The 13,907-nt window shown below is 57.5% G+C and overlaps 1 protein-coding gene across 10 annotated transcripts in view; it reads right to left on the reverse strand.

Moving 5' to 3' along the window:
* Window positions 1-7,618: 7,618 nt before the first annotated feature.
* The window catches only part of TLE3 (TLE family member 3, transcriptional corepressor), a 33,654-nt gene continuing 27,365 nt past the window's right edge, over window positions 7,619-13,907 (reverse strand). For all 10 annotated transcript variants that reach the window (XM_053987933.1, XM_053987931.1, XM_053987932.1 and 7 more), the window contains 5 exons: window positions 13,422-13,669; window positions 12,183-12,330; window positions 11,038-11,188; window positions 9,819-9,895; window positions 7,619-8,688 (listed from right to left, as the gene is read on the reverse strand). In XM_053987933.1, coding sequence (XP_053843908.1) covers window positions 8,581-8,688; window positions 9,819-9,895; window positions 11,038-11,188; window positions 12,183-12,330; window positions 13,422-13,669 — 732 coding nt within the window. In that variant the 3' untranslated portion in view covers window positions 7,619-8,580. The remainder of the gene's footprint in view (window positions 8,689-9,818; window positions 9,896-11,037; window positions 11,189-12,182; window positions 12,331-13,421; window positions 13,670-13,907) is intronic.

The following is a 13,907-nucleotide window of genomic DNA, read 5'->3' on the forward strand; positions in this document are numbered from 1 at the left end:
GGGAATTGAGGAACGTCTTAAGTAAACAGCGGGAACAAACGGGCTGTGTGAGGAGCCGCGGGCTCCGGCAGCCGGCCCGGGGGTTGGGGGTCCCCTTTGTGCGGCCTCAATGGGGGCTAAACGCCCCCCGAGCCCCCCGAGCCGGGGGCCGCGTCTCGCCCCTTTCAGATGCAAATGCGGGGCGGGGGGGGGCTCGCCTTTATCCCGCTCCGAGCTGCCGGTGTCAAGCTGCGCCCGCCTGAAAGAGCCGGGGATGGACGCCGCGGTGGGATCGCCGTGGCGGTGGGATCGCCGTGGCTTCTCCCCGCGCCGGGAGGGGCCCCGCAGATGGTGCCGCCGACCCCCCCCCCACCCCCGACGGGCCGCGATTCGTTTAAGGAGTCTGTTTGTTTCTGCTGATGAGGGCTGTTAATTTGCGCGGCGGTCTCATTAGGCCTAAACCACCAATTAATTTCTTTTGTTCTCATTAAACGGCTGATTCCGAAACATTTCGGCAGCCACAATGGATGGCTCCGAGCCGCAGCCCCGGCATCCTCCCCGCCTGAGCTGGCGGCGTTCCTGGAGCCCCGGCAGCCCCAAAAAGCCCTGGCACCGGCCCTGGATCTGCCCTGGGTACCTCAACATCCTCCCCCGATCTGCCCTAGGTACCCCAAACGTCTTCCCTGGGTAGCCCAGCGTCCACCCCAGCGGTGCCAGCACCTTCCCTGGGTACTCCACATCTTCTGCAGGCAGCCCAGCGCCCTCCTGACAGCCCTGGCATCATCCCCTGGCATCCTCTCCAGCCCTGGCATCCTCCCCTGGAGCCCCAGCGCCTGCCCCTGGTAGCCTGGCACCCTCTCCAGGTACCCCCGGCGTTGTCCCCGGACACTCCCTGGGTACCCTGGCGTCTTTCCCAGGTATCCCAGCATCTTCCCCAGCTGCTCCAGCATCTTCCCAGCGCCTCTGGCACCTTCCCCAGCAGCCCTGGTATCTTCCCCGGCCATCCTGGCATCCTCCTTTGCAGCCCCAGCCCCAGCGGGTGCTGCCCCCGTGGGAGCCCAGCTCATCCCTCTGGCTGCCCTGGCTCCAGACCCTGGCAGGGGGCTCAGGGACCTTGGCACCAAGTCAAAAACACCTGTGGCTTCCATTTTAGCCCCTGGAAAAAACTGACAACTTTGTGTGAGGAATTGCAAGGGTTTGAGCGGTGTGGTAGCTGAGTTAACACAGGTGAAAAAGTGGAATTTTGGGGTTTTTAGAATGGGGTTCAGGGGTACAAGCTGGAGGGGTTTGGGCGTGTCCTGACCTTCTTCTCCTTCTCCTTGCCCTCCATGTCTCGCTGTGCTGGTGACACTTTTCTGTTGGTTTGAGGCACAGACACGCTGTCCAACACCAATGACAAATCCCAGTTATCCATCGGCCCCTGTTCTCCTCCGTTGGCATTCCAGGTGTGCCCGGGGCCCACGGGAGCAGCTCCTGGGGTGGCACCAGGGGCTGCCCACATGTCCCACAATGTCCCACAGTGTCCCACAGTGTCCCTGTCCCCAGCTTGAACGAGGCTTGGGTGGCATTCCCAATTACAGGAGGACCTGGAGTGATTCCAGAGGCTCTGGAGCCAGGCTGGGAGAGCTGGGAATGTTCCCCTGGAGAAGGGAAGGATCCAGGGAGAGCTCAGAGCCTGAAGGGGCTCCAGGAGAGCTGTGGAGGGGCTGGGATGGGCAGGGGGGTGCTGGGCTGGGGTTCCCCGTTCTGTTCCATCCCTGCCAGCTCCCGAGGGAAGCTGTGCCCTTCCAACCCTCCATCCCTCCATTCCCAGCCTCCCCAAGCCCACGGATCCGCTGATCCCTTCGGTCCTGGCCCTTTGCTGCCAGTCTGGAATGTTCCACGTGCATCCCTGCAGAGCCCAGGGAAGCAGCAGGGACACGGTGCCAGGCAGGTGCCACCACCCCTGCCAGCAGCCCCTGCAGCCAGGGGCCCTCTGGGTGCTCTCCCGGCCTGGAAATGCTCAGAGTTTTATTAAATCATAAAAATCTCCCAGATCTCGTTAAGGCCCAGCTGCCCCCGCAGCCCCAGCAGCGCTTTAATGCCATTTTTTATCTTTTCTGATTGGCACAAAACTGCTCAGCCCTGGCACAAGGACAGCCCTGCACCCCTGGGGACACCCCAAAAACCTGGGGACACCGGGGTGTGAGCCCCATGGGGTGACACGGGGACACACAGCCCTGGGGACACCCCAAAAACATAGGGACACCCCAAAACCCTGGGGACACCGGGGGGCTCAGCCCCATGGGGTGACACAGGCACACACAGCCCTGGGGACACCCCAAAAACATGGGGACACCGGGGGCCTGAGCCCCATGGGGTGACACAGGCACACACACAGCCCTGGGGACACCCCAAAAACATGGGGACACCGGGGGGCTGAGCCCCACAGGGTGACACAGACACTCCCAGCCCTGGGGACACCCCAAAAACCAGGGGACAGCGGGGTGTGAGCCCCATGGGGTGCCAGAGGCACTCGCAGCCCTGGGGACACCCCAAAAACCTGGGGACACCCTTGGGCTCAGCCCCACGGGGTGCCAGAGGCACTCGCAGCCCTGGGGACACCCCAAAACCCAGGGGACAGCGGGGTGTGAGCCCCATGGGGTGCCAGGGCTGGATTTCCCAGGCAGGCTCGGGGGCTGCTCGGCTCTCCCGAGGATAACGAGGCCTCTGTGTGCTCCCGGTTTTTGTTTGGGGCTGGAGCTGGCTCCGGAGGGAAGTGTTGTGTGAGGGTGTTGTGGAAAAGCCTTGGCTCCATCTGGGAGCTGTCAGGAAAAGGCTGAGCTCAATCACACGTTGTTATGAATAGCAGCATTGGAGCCTTTAAAACCTTCGCTTTTTCCCTTCTCTTTTTATTTTTTTTCCCCTCTTTTTTTTTTCTCCTTTTTTTTTTTTTTTTTTTTAATATTTTTGTTCCCCCCCCCCCCCCCCCCCCGCCAAGGTAAATTCCAGCTGGGATCAACACTCCCCAGGAATTCCCCTGGAGGAAGTTGGCTGTTCACCAACTCATCTTGTAAAAAAAAAAAAAAAAAAATAATAATAATAGTGAAAAAAAAAAAAAAGATTCATTATTCCTGTTGAGCTGAGATGAAACAATTCCCTGGAATTAACGAGGCTCCTTTTGGCCAGCCGAAGTTCTGCTCCAATGAAAGTTTTTGTTGTTGCCCAGAAAAGCCAAAAAACCCCAAACTCCCCCCGGGGGTGAGAGCGGGGCTGCGTTTGGGGCTCTCTCAGGGTGTCCAAGAGGTGCCCCCGAATCCCTCCCAGCATTCCCAAATCCTGGATGGGCTTTTCCAGGCGGAAAGCAGGGATGCTCCGGGCTCAGCAGGATGAGGGAGGCTCGTCCCACGCTGAGGGGGGGACAGAGGAGAGGATTGAAGGCAAATCCAACCCCCCTGAGCAGGGTGGGCCGTGGGGCAAGAGCCTGGAATGTCAGGAGTGGCAATGACAGGGACAGGAATCCAGGGAAAAGGGGATTTTCAGTGGAGCATGGAATCCTGGAATGGTTTGAGTTGGAAGGGACATGGAGGGACACCGAGGCCCGTGGCAGGGACACCTCCCACTGTCCCGGGCTGCTCCAGCCCGGCCTTGGGCACTGCCAGGGATCCAGGGGCAGCCACAGCTCCTCTGGGAATTCCATCCCAGCCCCTCCCCACCCTCCCAGGGAACAATTCCTTCCCCAAATCCCATCCCTCCCTGCCCCCTGTGTCCTGTCCCAAGCCCCCAGTGTCACCAGCCCGCCCCACCACGGGCACCCTGTGCCAGCCCCAGGACGGATTTTTCCAGCAGGGCTGGGATTTTTCCTGCTGGGCTGTTCTGCTTCCCGCCTCGGCTCTGCTCGCTGATGTTTTTATTTTGGTTTTCCCGGGGTGGATTAAGCCGGAGGAGTTCCGGTCCGTTTTCCAGCGGGATCCCGGGCAGCCCCAGCTCCGGGAAGAGGAGCACGGCGAGCACCGGAGGGAAGCGATGCCACCCCCGGGGCAGCGAACAAAGCCCGGGCAGGGGCCGCCCCCAGCGCAGCGCGGAGCCGCCCGCGCCCCGCGCACAATGGCCCGGCACAATCGTTCATTATAACTCAATTACTGTAATTAAAAGCGCTGCGCTGCACAGGCAGAGCCGCCGAAGGGAGCGGGGCCAGCAGAATTCACGCTCGGCGGCAGCAGCAGCTGAGGGTGTCCCCGAGCGCCGCCACCATCTGTCCCCCAGCCCGGGGGTGGCACCCCGGCAACAGGGCCGGGAGGGGAGGGGAAGGGATGGAAAAGGGCTGGGAGGGGATGGGATGGGATGGAAAAGGGCTGGGAGAGGATGGGATGGGATGGGAAAGGGCTGGGAGGGGATGGGAGGGGAAGGGAAGGGATGGGAAAGGACCGGGAGGGGATGGGAGGGGATGGAAAAGGGCCAGGAGGGGATGGGATGGGAGGGGAAGGGGCTGGGAACGGGAGGGGAAGGGATGGAATGGGATGGAAAAGGGCTGGGAAGGGATCGAAAGGGGAGGGGAAGGGAAGGGAAGGGAAGGGAAGGGAAGGGAAGGGAAGGGAAGGGAAGGGAAGGGAAGGGAAGGGAAGGGAAGGGAAGGGAAGGGAAGGGAAGGGAAGGGAAGGGAAGGGAAGGGAAGGGAAGGGAAGGGAAGGGAAGGGAAGGGAAGGGAAGGGAAGGGAAGGGAAGGGAGATCCCGTTATCCCGGATTCCCTGGTGGCAGATGTCAGGGATGTGCCTGGGGCACAGCTGGATGTGTGCTCTGCTTTGTTCCTGGGGTGGGCACGGCTCGGCACGGCACGGGGCACAGCATGGCACGGGATGGGACACAGAACATGGCATGGGACACGGAATGTGGCACAGGACACAGAACATGGCATGGGACACGGAATGTGGAATGGGATGGGACGCAGAACATGGCATGGGACATGGAACATGGAACATGGAATGGGACACAGAACATGGCATGGGACACAGAACATGGAATGGGACATGGAACACGGCATGGGATGGGACACAGAACATGGCATGGGACATGGAACGTGGCACAGGATGGGACACAGAACATGGAACGGGACATGGAATGTGGCACAGGACATGGAACATGGAATGGGACATAGAACACGGCACAGGACATGGAATGTGGCACAGGATGGGACACAGAACATGGAACGGGACATGGAATGTGGCACAGGACATGGAACATGGAATGGGACACAGAACATGGCACAGGACATGGAATGTGGCACAGGATGGGACACAGAACATGGCACAGGACACAGAACTTGGCATGGCCCAGCACGGCTCTGCTGCCCCTGCCCCTTTCCCAGTGCTCCCCTTCAGGGACCCAGACCCAGCCTGGGAGGAGCAGTTTGGATACTCCAGGACCAAATCCCCACCCACCTCCACGGGAGCCCTTCCTGAATGAAGTTCATGCAGGAATTCCACGCTCACAAAAGGAAATCTCAAACAAGAAGTGGGCAATGCCACCCAAAAATGGCGTGTGCCAGGCTGCCACCTTCACATCCCCAGGATCCCGGGGAATCCATTCCCACTTGGTTTTCTGGCCATTTCCAGCTCTGCCTTTCCTGGCAGCCTGGGCTGAGCCTGGACAGCACCTTTAAAAAGCCCTCGTGGATTTATAATTTAAAATTCCAGCGTGGCGGGGGTGGGTGGGAATAATTGAATTTTAAAATCTGGGAGCTGGCAGCACAAACGGGAGTGGGAGAGCCCAACAGCTCCTCCCCAGCACTTGGGAAAGCCGAGTTCACCCCCACGGAGTGCCGAGGGCAGCTGGGGAGGGAAGGGAAGCTCTTCCCTGTGCTGGGCAGGGCTGGAAGCGCAGCCCCAAGTGGGGCCTGGGGGTCCCGTGCCCTTCCCTGCCCGGGCTCTCCCAATCTCCCAACAAAGGATTCCTTGCAATTCCGACCTTTTAATGGTCCCCCCATTATCCGGGCGGGCGGAGCGCCGCTCCTGCCTTTCATCCCTCCCTCGCAGCAGGTCCTGTCAGCTCGCATCCATCACGGGAGCCCCGCGGGACGCTCCGGGCTGGCCCAGCTCATGGAAGGGCTTTGTCTCCATCAGGGAGCTCGGGAATGCCGCTGCTGGAATCCCGGGCATTGGGATGGCCGGCCCGGCCCCGGGGCAGGATTCCCTGATCAGGATTCCCTGATCCCTCTCCCTGCATCCCCAAATCCCGGCCGGAGCAGAACTGCCGCGTGCTGAAAGGGGAGGGATGGGGTTTGGGGTGGCCCGGGAGGAGCCCAGCCCTCGGCAGCACATCCCACGGGACTGGGGAGATGCCGAGGGCTGGGAATTTCTCCCATCAGTCCTGGGCTCCATCCCACTTCCAGCGCCACCCCCAAACTCGGGGGTCCCCGTCAGGGGCGTCCTGTGCCCCCCAACCCTCCCCTGCTCCTGCCTTTCCCCCCACCTCCGTGAAATTCCATGGATCAGAGGGTTTAGAGACACTTTGCTTGCGGTTGAGCTTCAGTACATTGACTTTTTATTCTTTTTTTTTTTTCTCTTTTTGGCCCTTTTTTACAAAAACCAGTGGTAGTTATTAACAGCTGTACAGATTCTGCTACATACTTTGGTGTGAAGTTGAGAGCCTGGCTCCGGAACGCGCAATTCCTGCATTTCCCTCCTGGCATTTCGGGGAGAAAAAACCCAGCAGCCGAGCCCGGGGCACACGAGCTGGGGGTGACCCCACTGCCAGGGGGGGCCCTGGGGACAGGGCAGAGCCCCCCAGCCCTTCCCAGCACAGCCTCATCCGTGCAGAGCGCGGCGCTCCGGAGGCCACGGAGCTGGGAACGCTGTGCCCAGGGTCAGCGAGCAGAAAGGGGCAGAGCTGCCCCCACAGATCCCAAAAACCGACCCCAAAACACCCCTGGGACAGCCCTGGACCCCTCCAAGGCTCTGCTGGCCGCAGGGGCAGTCGTTAATCCGAGCCAAACCACCCTAAAACGCCTTTCCCTAAAAGCAGCTTTAGAGAACTTTCCCTTCCTTGGGTCACCCAAAGTGATCCCAACCCTCCCACGGAGCCACCCCAAGCCTGGAACCTTCCCTCACTTTCAGCTCAGAACCCTCATTCCGATGGGAACACCGGGATTTCCCAGCTCCTCTGTCTGCCCCGGGAGCAGCCGGAGGGATGGGATGGGTTGGGATGGATCCCTCAGAGGGATGGGATGGGATGGGATGGAGGCTCCTGGGAGGGCTGCAGCTCCAGGTCTTCTCCATCCTCCTCTCCCAACCGTTCTCCCCTCAACCCTAAACATCTGTTTTGTTTTATTTCCTTTTGGACCAGATCCAACTCGCCAAAAATAATCCATAAAAATGCGGTATAAAAATCCTCTGCCGTGTGCTACGATACAGGTGAGCACTGCTGCTACACAAATACTTTTATTTTCCCGTTAGGTCTTCGTGTTTTTTGTCTTTTTTTTTTTTTTTTTTTTTTTTTATGTCCTTTTTGGAACCCTTTAGTACAAAAGGCCTGTGGGGGGAGGGAGTTGCTCCATAAAACCAGAAGACACAAGACCATAAAGCCCACAAGGACCACAAACAGCCCCCCACCACACACAAACCCTACTTGTTAGTAAACTTTTCGCTTTTAAAAAAAACTGTATTTTCTTTTTTTTTGTCTTTTTTTTTTTTTTCAAGGTTATCAATTCTAATTCTTTACTTTCATTTGAATACAAAACACATAAGTTTGCTATTATCTTTCGTGGCTCCCTGAGCTGAATTTTTCTAAGCTTTCTTTGAAATCACTCCTCATTTGCTTCTGTCCGAAGACCAAGAAGGGCTTGCGTGGGCTTCCCCTTTTCTTCAAACATCCAAGCACGGGAAAAAAAAAAAAAAAAAAAAAAAAAAAATATAGGATAAATCCATAAATCCATCTATAAAAAACAAACCCCAAGGTGATTGTGTTGATGTCCCGTCAGTAGCTGAGGATCCGAGCGATTCCCCACCATCACTAACACACGACGCACGACAGGAGGAACAACTTTTCACCAGTGGACATCTCTGCTCAGCCTGGATGGCAAAGTCCCCACGGACACTTCCGGAGTGGGGAAGGAAAAAGGGGGGGGAAAAAACCCCAAAAAACAAAAACAACAACAACAACAAAAAAAAAAAAAAAAAAAAAAAACCAACCAAAAAACCCCCAGAATAAAATTGCCACCACCAAAACCATCAGTGGAATACAATTACAGCAGACAAAAATACACAACTAAGTGTACTGGGAGGGTCCCCCCTTCCCACGCTATTTCCTAGTCCAGTATTTACATTTTTCACAAGTCTTATGCGGGATGCACAAAAAAAAAAAAAAAATCCCAATAAAAAAGGAGTCCTTTATAGTGCCACCAAAGCCAGACGGAAAGAACCGGAAAACCAAAAAATAAAAAAAAAAAATCAAAAGGAACCCCAAAACCTTACAACCAAATAAAAATCCGTTTAGGGCTTCCATGTGTGCCAGAGTTGCAGATCTCCAAATAAATCCGAGTGTGGCGGGTGCCGGTGGAGCTGGGCCGGGCCCGGGGCCTCCCCTCGGCATTCCCGGGGCGTTCCCGAGTGCTGGAAATCCCAGGATCAGTAGATGACCTCGTAGACCGTGGCCTTCTTGTCCCCAGAGCCCGTGACGATGTACTTGTCATCCGCCGAGATGTCGCAGCTCAGCACGGACGAGGATTCCTTGGACTGGGAAAAGCAGGAGGGGAGAGAAACCATCAGTGGGGGAGAGAGAACCCAGAGTGGTGGGAGAGAGAGAAAACACAGAGGGGTCAGGGAGAGAGAAACCCCATCAGTGGGAGAGAGAACCCAGCGGGGTCAGGGAGAGAGAACCGAGTGGGGTGAGGGATAGAGAGAACCCAGCGGGGTCAGGGAGAGAGAGAATCCAGCAGGGGCAGGGAGAAAAAACTCATCAGGGTCAGGGAGAGACAGAAAACAGCAGGGTTGGGAGAGAGAACCCATCAGTGGGGGAGAGAACCCAGCAGGGTCAGGGAGAAAGAAAACACAGAGGGGTCAGGGAGAGAGAGAGAACCCAGCAGGGGCAGGGACAGAGAGAACCCATTAGTGGGGGAGAGAACCCCATCAGGGTCGGGGGAGAGAACCCAGCAGGGTCAGGGAGAGAGAGAATCCAGCAAGGTTGGGAGAGAGAAAACCCATCAGTGGGAGAGAGAGAAAACAGCAGGGTCAGGGAGAGAGAGAAAACAGCAGGGGCAGGGACAGAGAGAACCCATTAGTGGGGGAGAGAACCCCATCAGGGTCAGGGAGAGAGAGAATCCAGCAGGGCTGGGAGAGAGAAAACAGCAGGGTCAGGGAGAGAGAGAACCCAGAGGGATCAGGGAGAGAGAGAACCCAGCAGGGTGAGGGAGAACCCAGCGGGGTCAGGGAGAGAGAGAGAACCCAGTGGGGTGAGGGAGAGAAAACTCAGCAGGGTCAGGGAGAGAGAGAACCCATTAGTGGGGGAGAGAACCCCATCAGGGTCAGGGAGAGAGAAACCAACAGGGGCAGGGAGAGAGAGAACCCAGCGGGGTCAGGGAGAGAGAACCCAGCAAGGTTGGGGAGAGAGAGAACCCAGAGGGATCAGGGAGAGACAGAGAACCCAGCGGGGTCAGAGAGAGAGAACCCAGCAAGGTTGGGGAGAGAGAGAACCCAGAGGGATCAGGGAGAGAGAGAACCCAGCGGGGTGGGATTCCAGGATCCCTCAGCAGCATCCATGCTGGGGGCAGCACCATATCCTGCGCCCTGACACCCACCCAGCCATCCCAAAGGATCCCCCCTCTCTCCAGGATAATTGGGAATGGGAATCTGGGAGCAGCCCCTACCTGGAAGATGCTGGCTCCGTAGGGCGTCCTCCAGGCGTTGAGCAGGTTGTCCTTCCCAGTGCTCACAAACCACTTCCCTGCAGCAGGAATTTGGGATCAGCAGCCGAACTCTGCCAGTTCCACCTCCCCAACCCTTCCCTGTCCCCACAGGCTGTCTGAGCCCAGAGATTTGGGAGAAATGGGAAAACCTGGAGGTTCCCTGGGCAGTCCTGCCCAGCCCTACTCTGCTGGAAGAATCCAAGTGCTGCTTCCCACCTCTGGTGGTGCCCCGTGGCCGTTTGCAGCCACAGCTGGGATGGTTTTATGGGAATAAACCCTGCCAGAGCCAGGATGGGGTTATGGGAATAAACCCTGCCAGAACCAGGATGGGTTACGGGAATAAACCCTGCCAGAACCAGGATGGGTTATGGGAATAAACCCTGCCACATCCAGGATGGTTTTATGGGAATAAACCCTGCCACATCCAGGATGGTTTTATGGGAATAAACCCCACCACATCCAGGATGGGTTATGGGAATAAACCCTGCCAGAACCAGGATGGGCTTATGGGAATAAACCCCACCACATCCAAGATGGGTTTATGGGAATAAACCCCACCACATTCAGGATGGTTTTATGGGAATAAACCCCACCACATCCAGGATGGTTTTATGGGAATAAACCCCACCACATCCAGGATGGTTTTATGGGAATAAACCCTGCCAGAACCAGGATGGGCTTATGGGAATAAACCCCACCACATCCAGGATGGGTTTATGGGAATAACCCAGGGAATAAACCCTGCCAAAACCAGGATGGGTTTATGGGGATAACCACGGCCACAGCCAGGATGGTTTTATGGAGATAAACCCCACCACAACCGGGATGGGTTCATGGGAATAAACCCCAAGTACAGAATCCATGGGATGGATCCTGCTGGAAACATCCATGCTCAGCCCCCCCTTGCTGCACTGAGCACTGTTCCCTCCTGCACTTCATGGACATCCCTGGAAGTGTCCACAGCCAGGCCGGATGGGGCTTGGAGCACCTTGGGACAGAGGGAGTTGTCCCACCTTAAGGTTCCCTCCAACCCCAAATATTCCACGATTCCACGCTCCCATCCACGAGGAGGGGGTCCAGGGAGGGGGGTAAGATGGAAGGTGCCCCAGAGATGAGCTCGAAGGTCTCTCCCAGCCCGAACCACTCCACGATTCCGCGATGCCCATCCCTGCCCGCTCACCGCAGTAGGCGAATTTGAGGGAGAGGACGCAGCTCTCGTGCAGGTGCAGCTGGTACTTGTCGGGCTTGGTGTGGTGCAGCACCTCCACGTTGCTGCTCTCCATGCCCACCGCCAGCCACTCGCCCGTCGGGCAGTATCCCAGAGAGAAAATCTGCGGGAAGATACGGGGAGATCATCCCGGGCCCCCCACGGAAGGTTGGGATGAGAGATCCTCATGGTGCCTCCCAACCCAACCGTTCTGGGATCTGTGGCACTGCTGGAGGTGCTGGCCAGCCCCAGATGGGTGGGGAGAGGCAGATCCCTAGGTTGGGATGGCTCCATCCCCATGGATACTGCTGCCCTTGCCAGTGGGACACAAGGTCCCAGCTCTGTTCCTCTGGATCAGGGCTCTGGCAGGCTCTGCTGAGCCTGATCCCTGCTCTCATCCCCACACACAAGGCACCCAGAGAACCCCGTTACATCCACAGGCATCCCACGAGAAGAGCTGCTTCCTCAACAGCAGCCTCATCCTGCCAGGATGGAAAAGAGGAGCTGGTCAGGGAGAGAGAGAATCCACCAGGGGCAGGGAGAGAGAAAACCCATCAGTGGGAGAGAGAACCCCATCAGGGTCAGGGAGAGAGAGAACCCAGCAGGGTGAGGGAGAGAGAGAATCCAGCAGGGTTGGGAGAGAGAGAACCCATTAGTGGGAGAGAGAACCCAGCAGGGTCAGGGAGAGAGAAACCAACAGGGGCAGGGAGAGAGAAAACCCATCAGTGGGAGAGAGAACCCCATCAGGGTCAGGGGGAGAGAACCCAGCAAGGTTGGGGATAGAGAGAACCCAGAGGGATCAGGGAGAGAGAGAGAACCCAGCGGGGTGGGATTCCAGGATCCCTCAGCAGCATCCATGCTGGGGGCAGCACCATATCCTGCGCCCTGACACCCACCCAGCCATCCCAAAGGATCCCCCCTCTCTCCAGGATAATTGGCACAAGACCCAGGGAGCCCCACGGCTCCAGCATTCCTGGGCCACCCCGAAACCAGTGGGAACAACCACGCTCGGAGCTCCCAGGGCCGTTTTCCCAGCAGGAAAAGCCCCTCCCAGGAGCCAGGGGCTGAGCAGGACCCCGTGTTTCCCGTGGGGATGGATCCCTGGTCCCTTGCCCTACCTGGGAGGTGAAGTCGTGCTGCTGCAGCTGCCGCCCTTCCCGCAGGTCCCAGGAGCGCACCGTGTTGTCCAGGCCCCCCGTCCACAGCTTCGTACCGTCGTGGGAGATGTCTATGCAGCTGGCCCCGTCCGTGTGGCCTTGGAATTGCCTTGGGAGCAGAAAAAAAAAAAAAAAAAAAAGATGGAATTCTGCAAGGGGAGCGCTAGAAGAAGCGCGGAGCCGCGTTCAAGGCTCGTCCACACCGAGCATTCCTGGAAACCCATCCAGGAGCATCCTGGGCAAAGGAGCACCAGCCTGGCCAAGGACCGGGCTGGTTTAGGGATGAGCACCCCGAGGTGGTGCAGCATCACCAGAGGGTGTTCCTGGCTCCAGCCCAGAGGGGATGGTGGAGTCCTCATCCCTGGAATGTTGAAGGCCAGGTTGGACGGGGCTTGGAGCAGCCTGGGATAGCGGAAGGTGGTTTTGCTCAAGGAAAAGAGGAAAGGGACCATGATGGGAGGGAAGAGGAAAAGGGACCATGATGGGAGGGAAGAGGAAAAGGGACCTCGATGGGAGGGAAGAGGAAAAGGGACCTCGATGGGAGGGAAGTGGAAAAGGGACCGTGATGGGAGGGAAGTGGAAAAGGGACCATGATGGGAGAAAGAGGAAAAGGGACCATGATGGGAGGGAAGAGGAAAAGGGACCATGATGGGAGGGAAGTGGAAAAGGGACCATGATGGGCAGAAGAGGAAAAGGGACCATGATGGGCAGAAGAGGAAAAGGGACCATGATGGGAGGGAAGAGGAAAAGGGACCATGATGGGAGGGAAGAGGAAAAGGGACCATGATGGGAGAAAGAGGAAAAGGGACCATGATGGGAGGGAAGAGGAAAGAGATGGCAATGGAGTGGAAAAAGAGGAAACGAGACATAGATGAAGGAAGAGGAAAAGGGATGTTGACATAAGAAGAGGAAAACATTGACAAAAAGAAGAGGAAAAAGGACACTGACAAAAGGAAAAGGAATACTGACAAAAGGAGAAGAAAAGGGTGTTTTTGTGGGGGAAGGGGAAAAGGAACACTGACAAAAAGAGAAGAAAAGGGTGTTTTTGTGGGGGAAGGGGAAAAGGAACACTGACAAAAAGAGAAGAAAAGGGACGCTGTGGGGGAAGAGGGAAAGGGACACCGACAGAAGACAAAAAGGAACGTGACGGGATAAAAACAACCTTGAAGGTCCTTCCCACGCCAGGATCCCCGAGCTCACCTGACCAGGGTCTGGTTGTGCAGGTCCCAGACGGCGATGTTGCCGTCGCTGCAGCACGAGAAGCACACCTTGGCGTCGGGGCTGATGGCCAGCGCGTAGCACGCGGGCGCCGACGACGTCAGCTCGGCCTTGATGCGCGGCGTGGGCGACGCCAGGTCCCAGATGGTCAGAGTGCTGGCCTCGCCCCCCACGATCAGCGTGCGGCCGTCCGGCAGCAGCTTGCAGGAGCGGATGTAGTTATCCCTGTTCTGGGGACAGAAGGGAGCGTGAGGGACGGGCTGGGGACGGGGCGGGCGGCGACCGAAGGGAAAGGGCGCGCGGGGAAGGGGTGTTATGGGGGGGAGAGGAAAAGGGATGTGGAGAGGGAAGAGGAAAGGGAGTGCAAGGGGGTGGGAGAAGGGGAAAAGGGACGTTGATGGGGAGAAGAGGAAAAGGGATGTTGATGGGGGGAAGAGAAAAAGGGATGTTGATAAGGAAAAGAGGAAA

Source organism: Vidua macroura, chromosome 12, assembly GCF_024509145.1.
Source record: "Vidua macroura isolate BioBank_ID:100142 chromosome 12, ASM2450914v1, whole genome shotgun sequence".
NCBI lineage: Eukaryota > Metazoa > Chordata > Aves > Passeriformes > Viduidae > Vidua > Vidua macroura.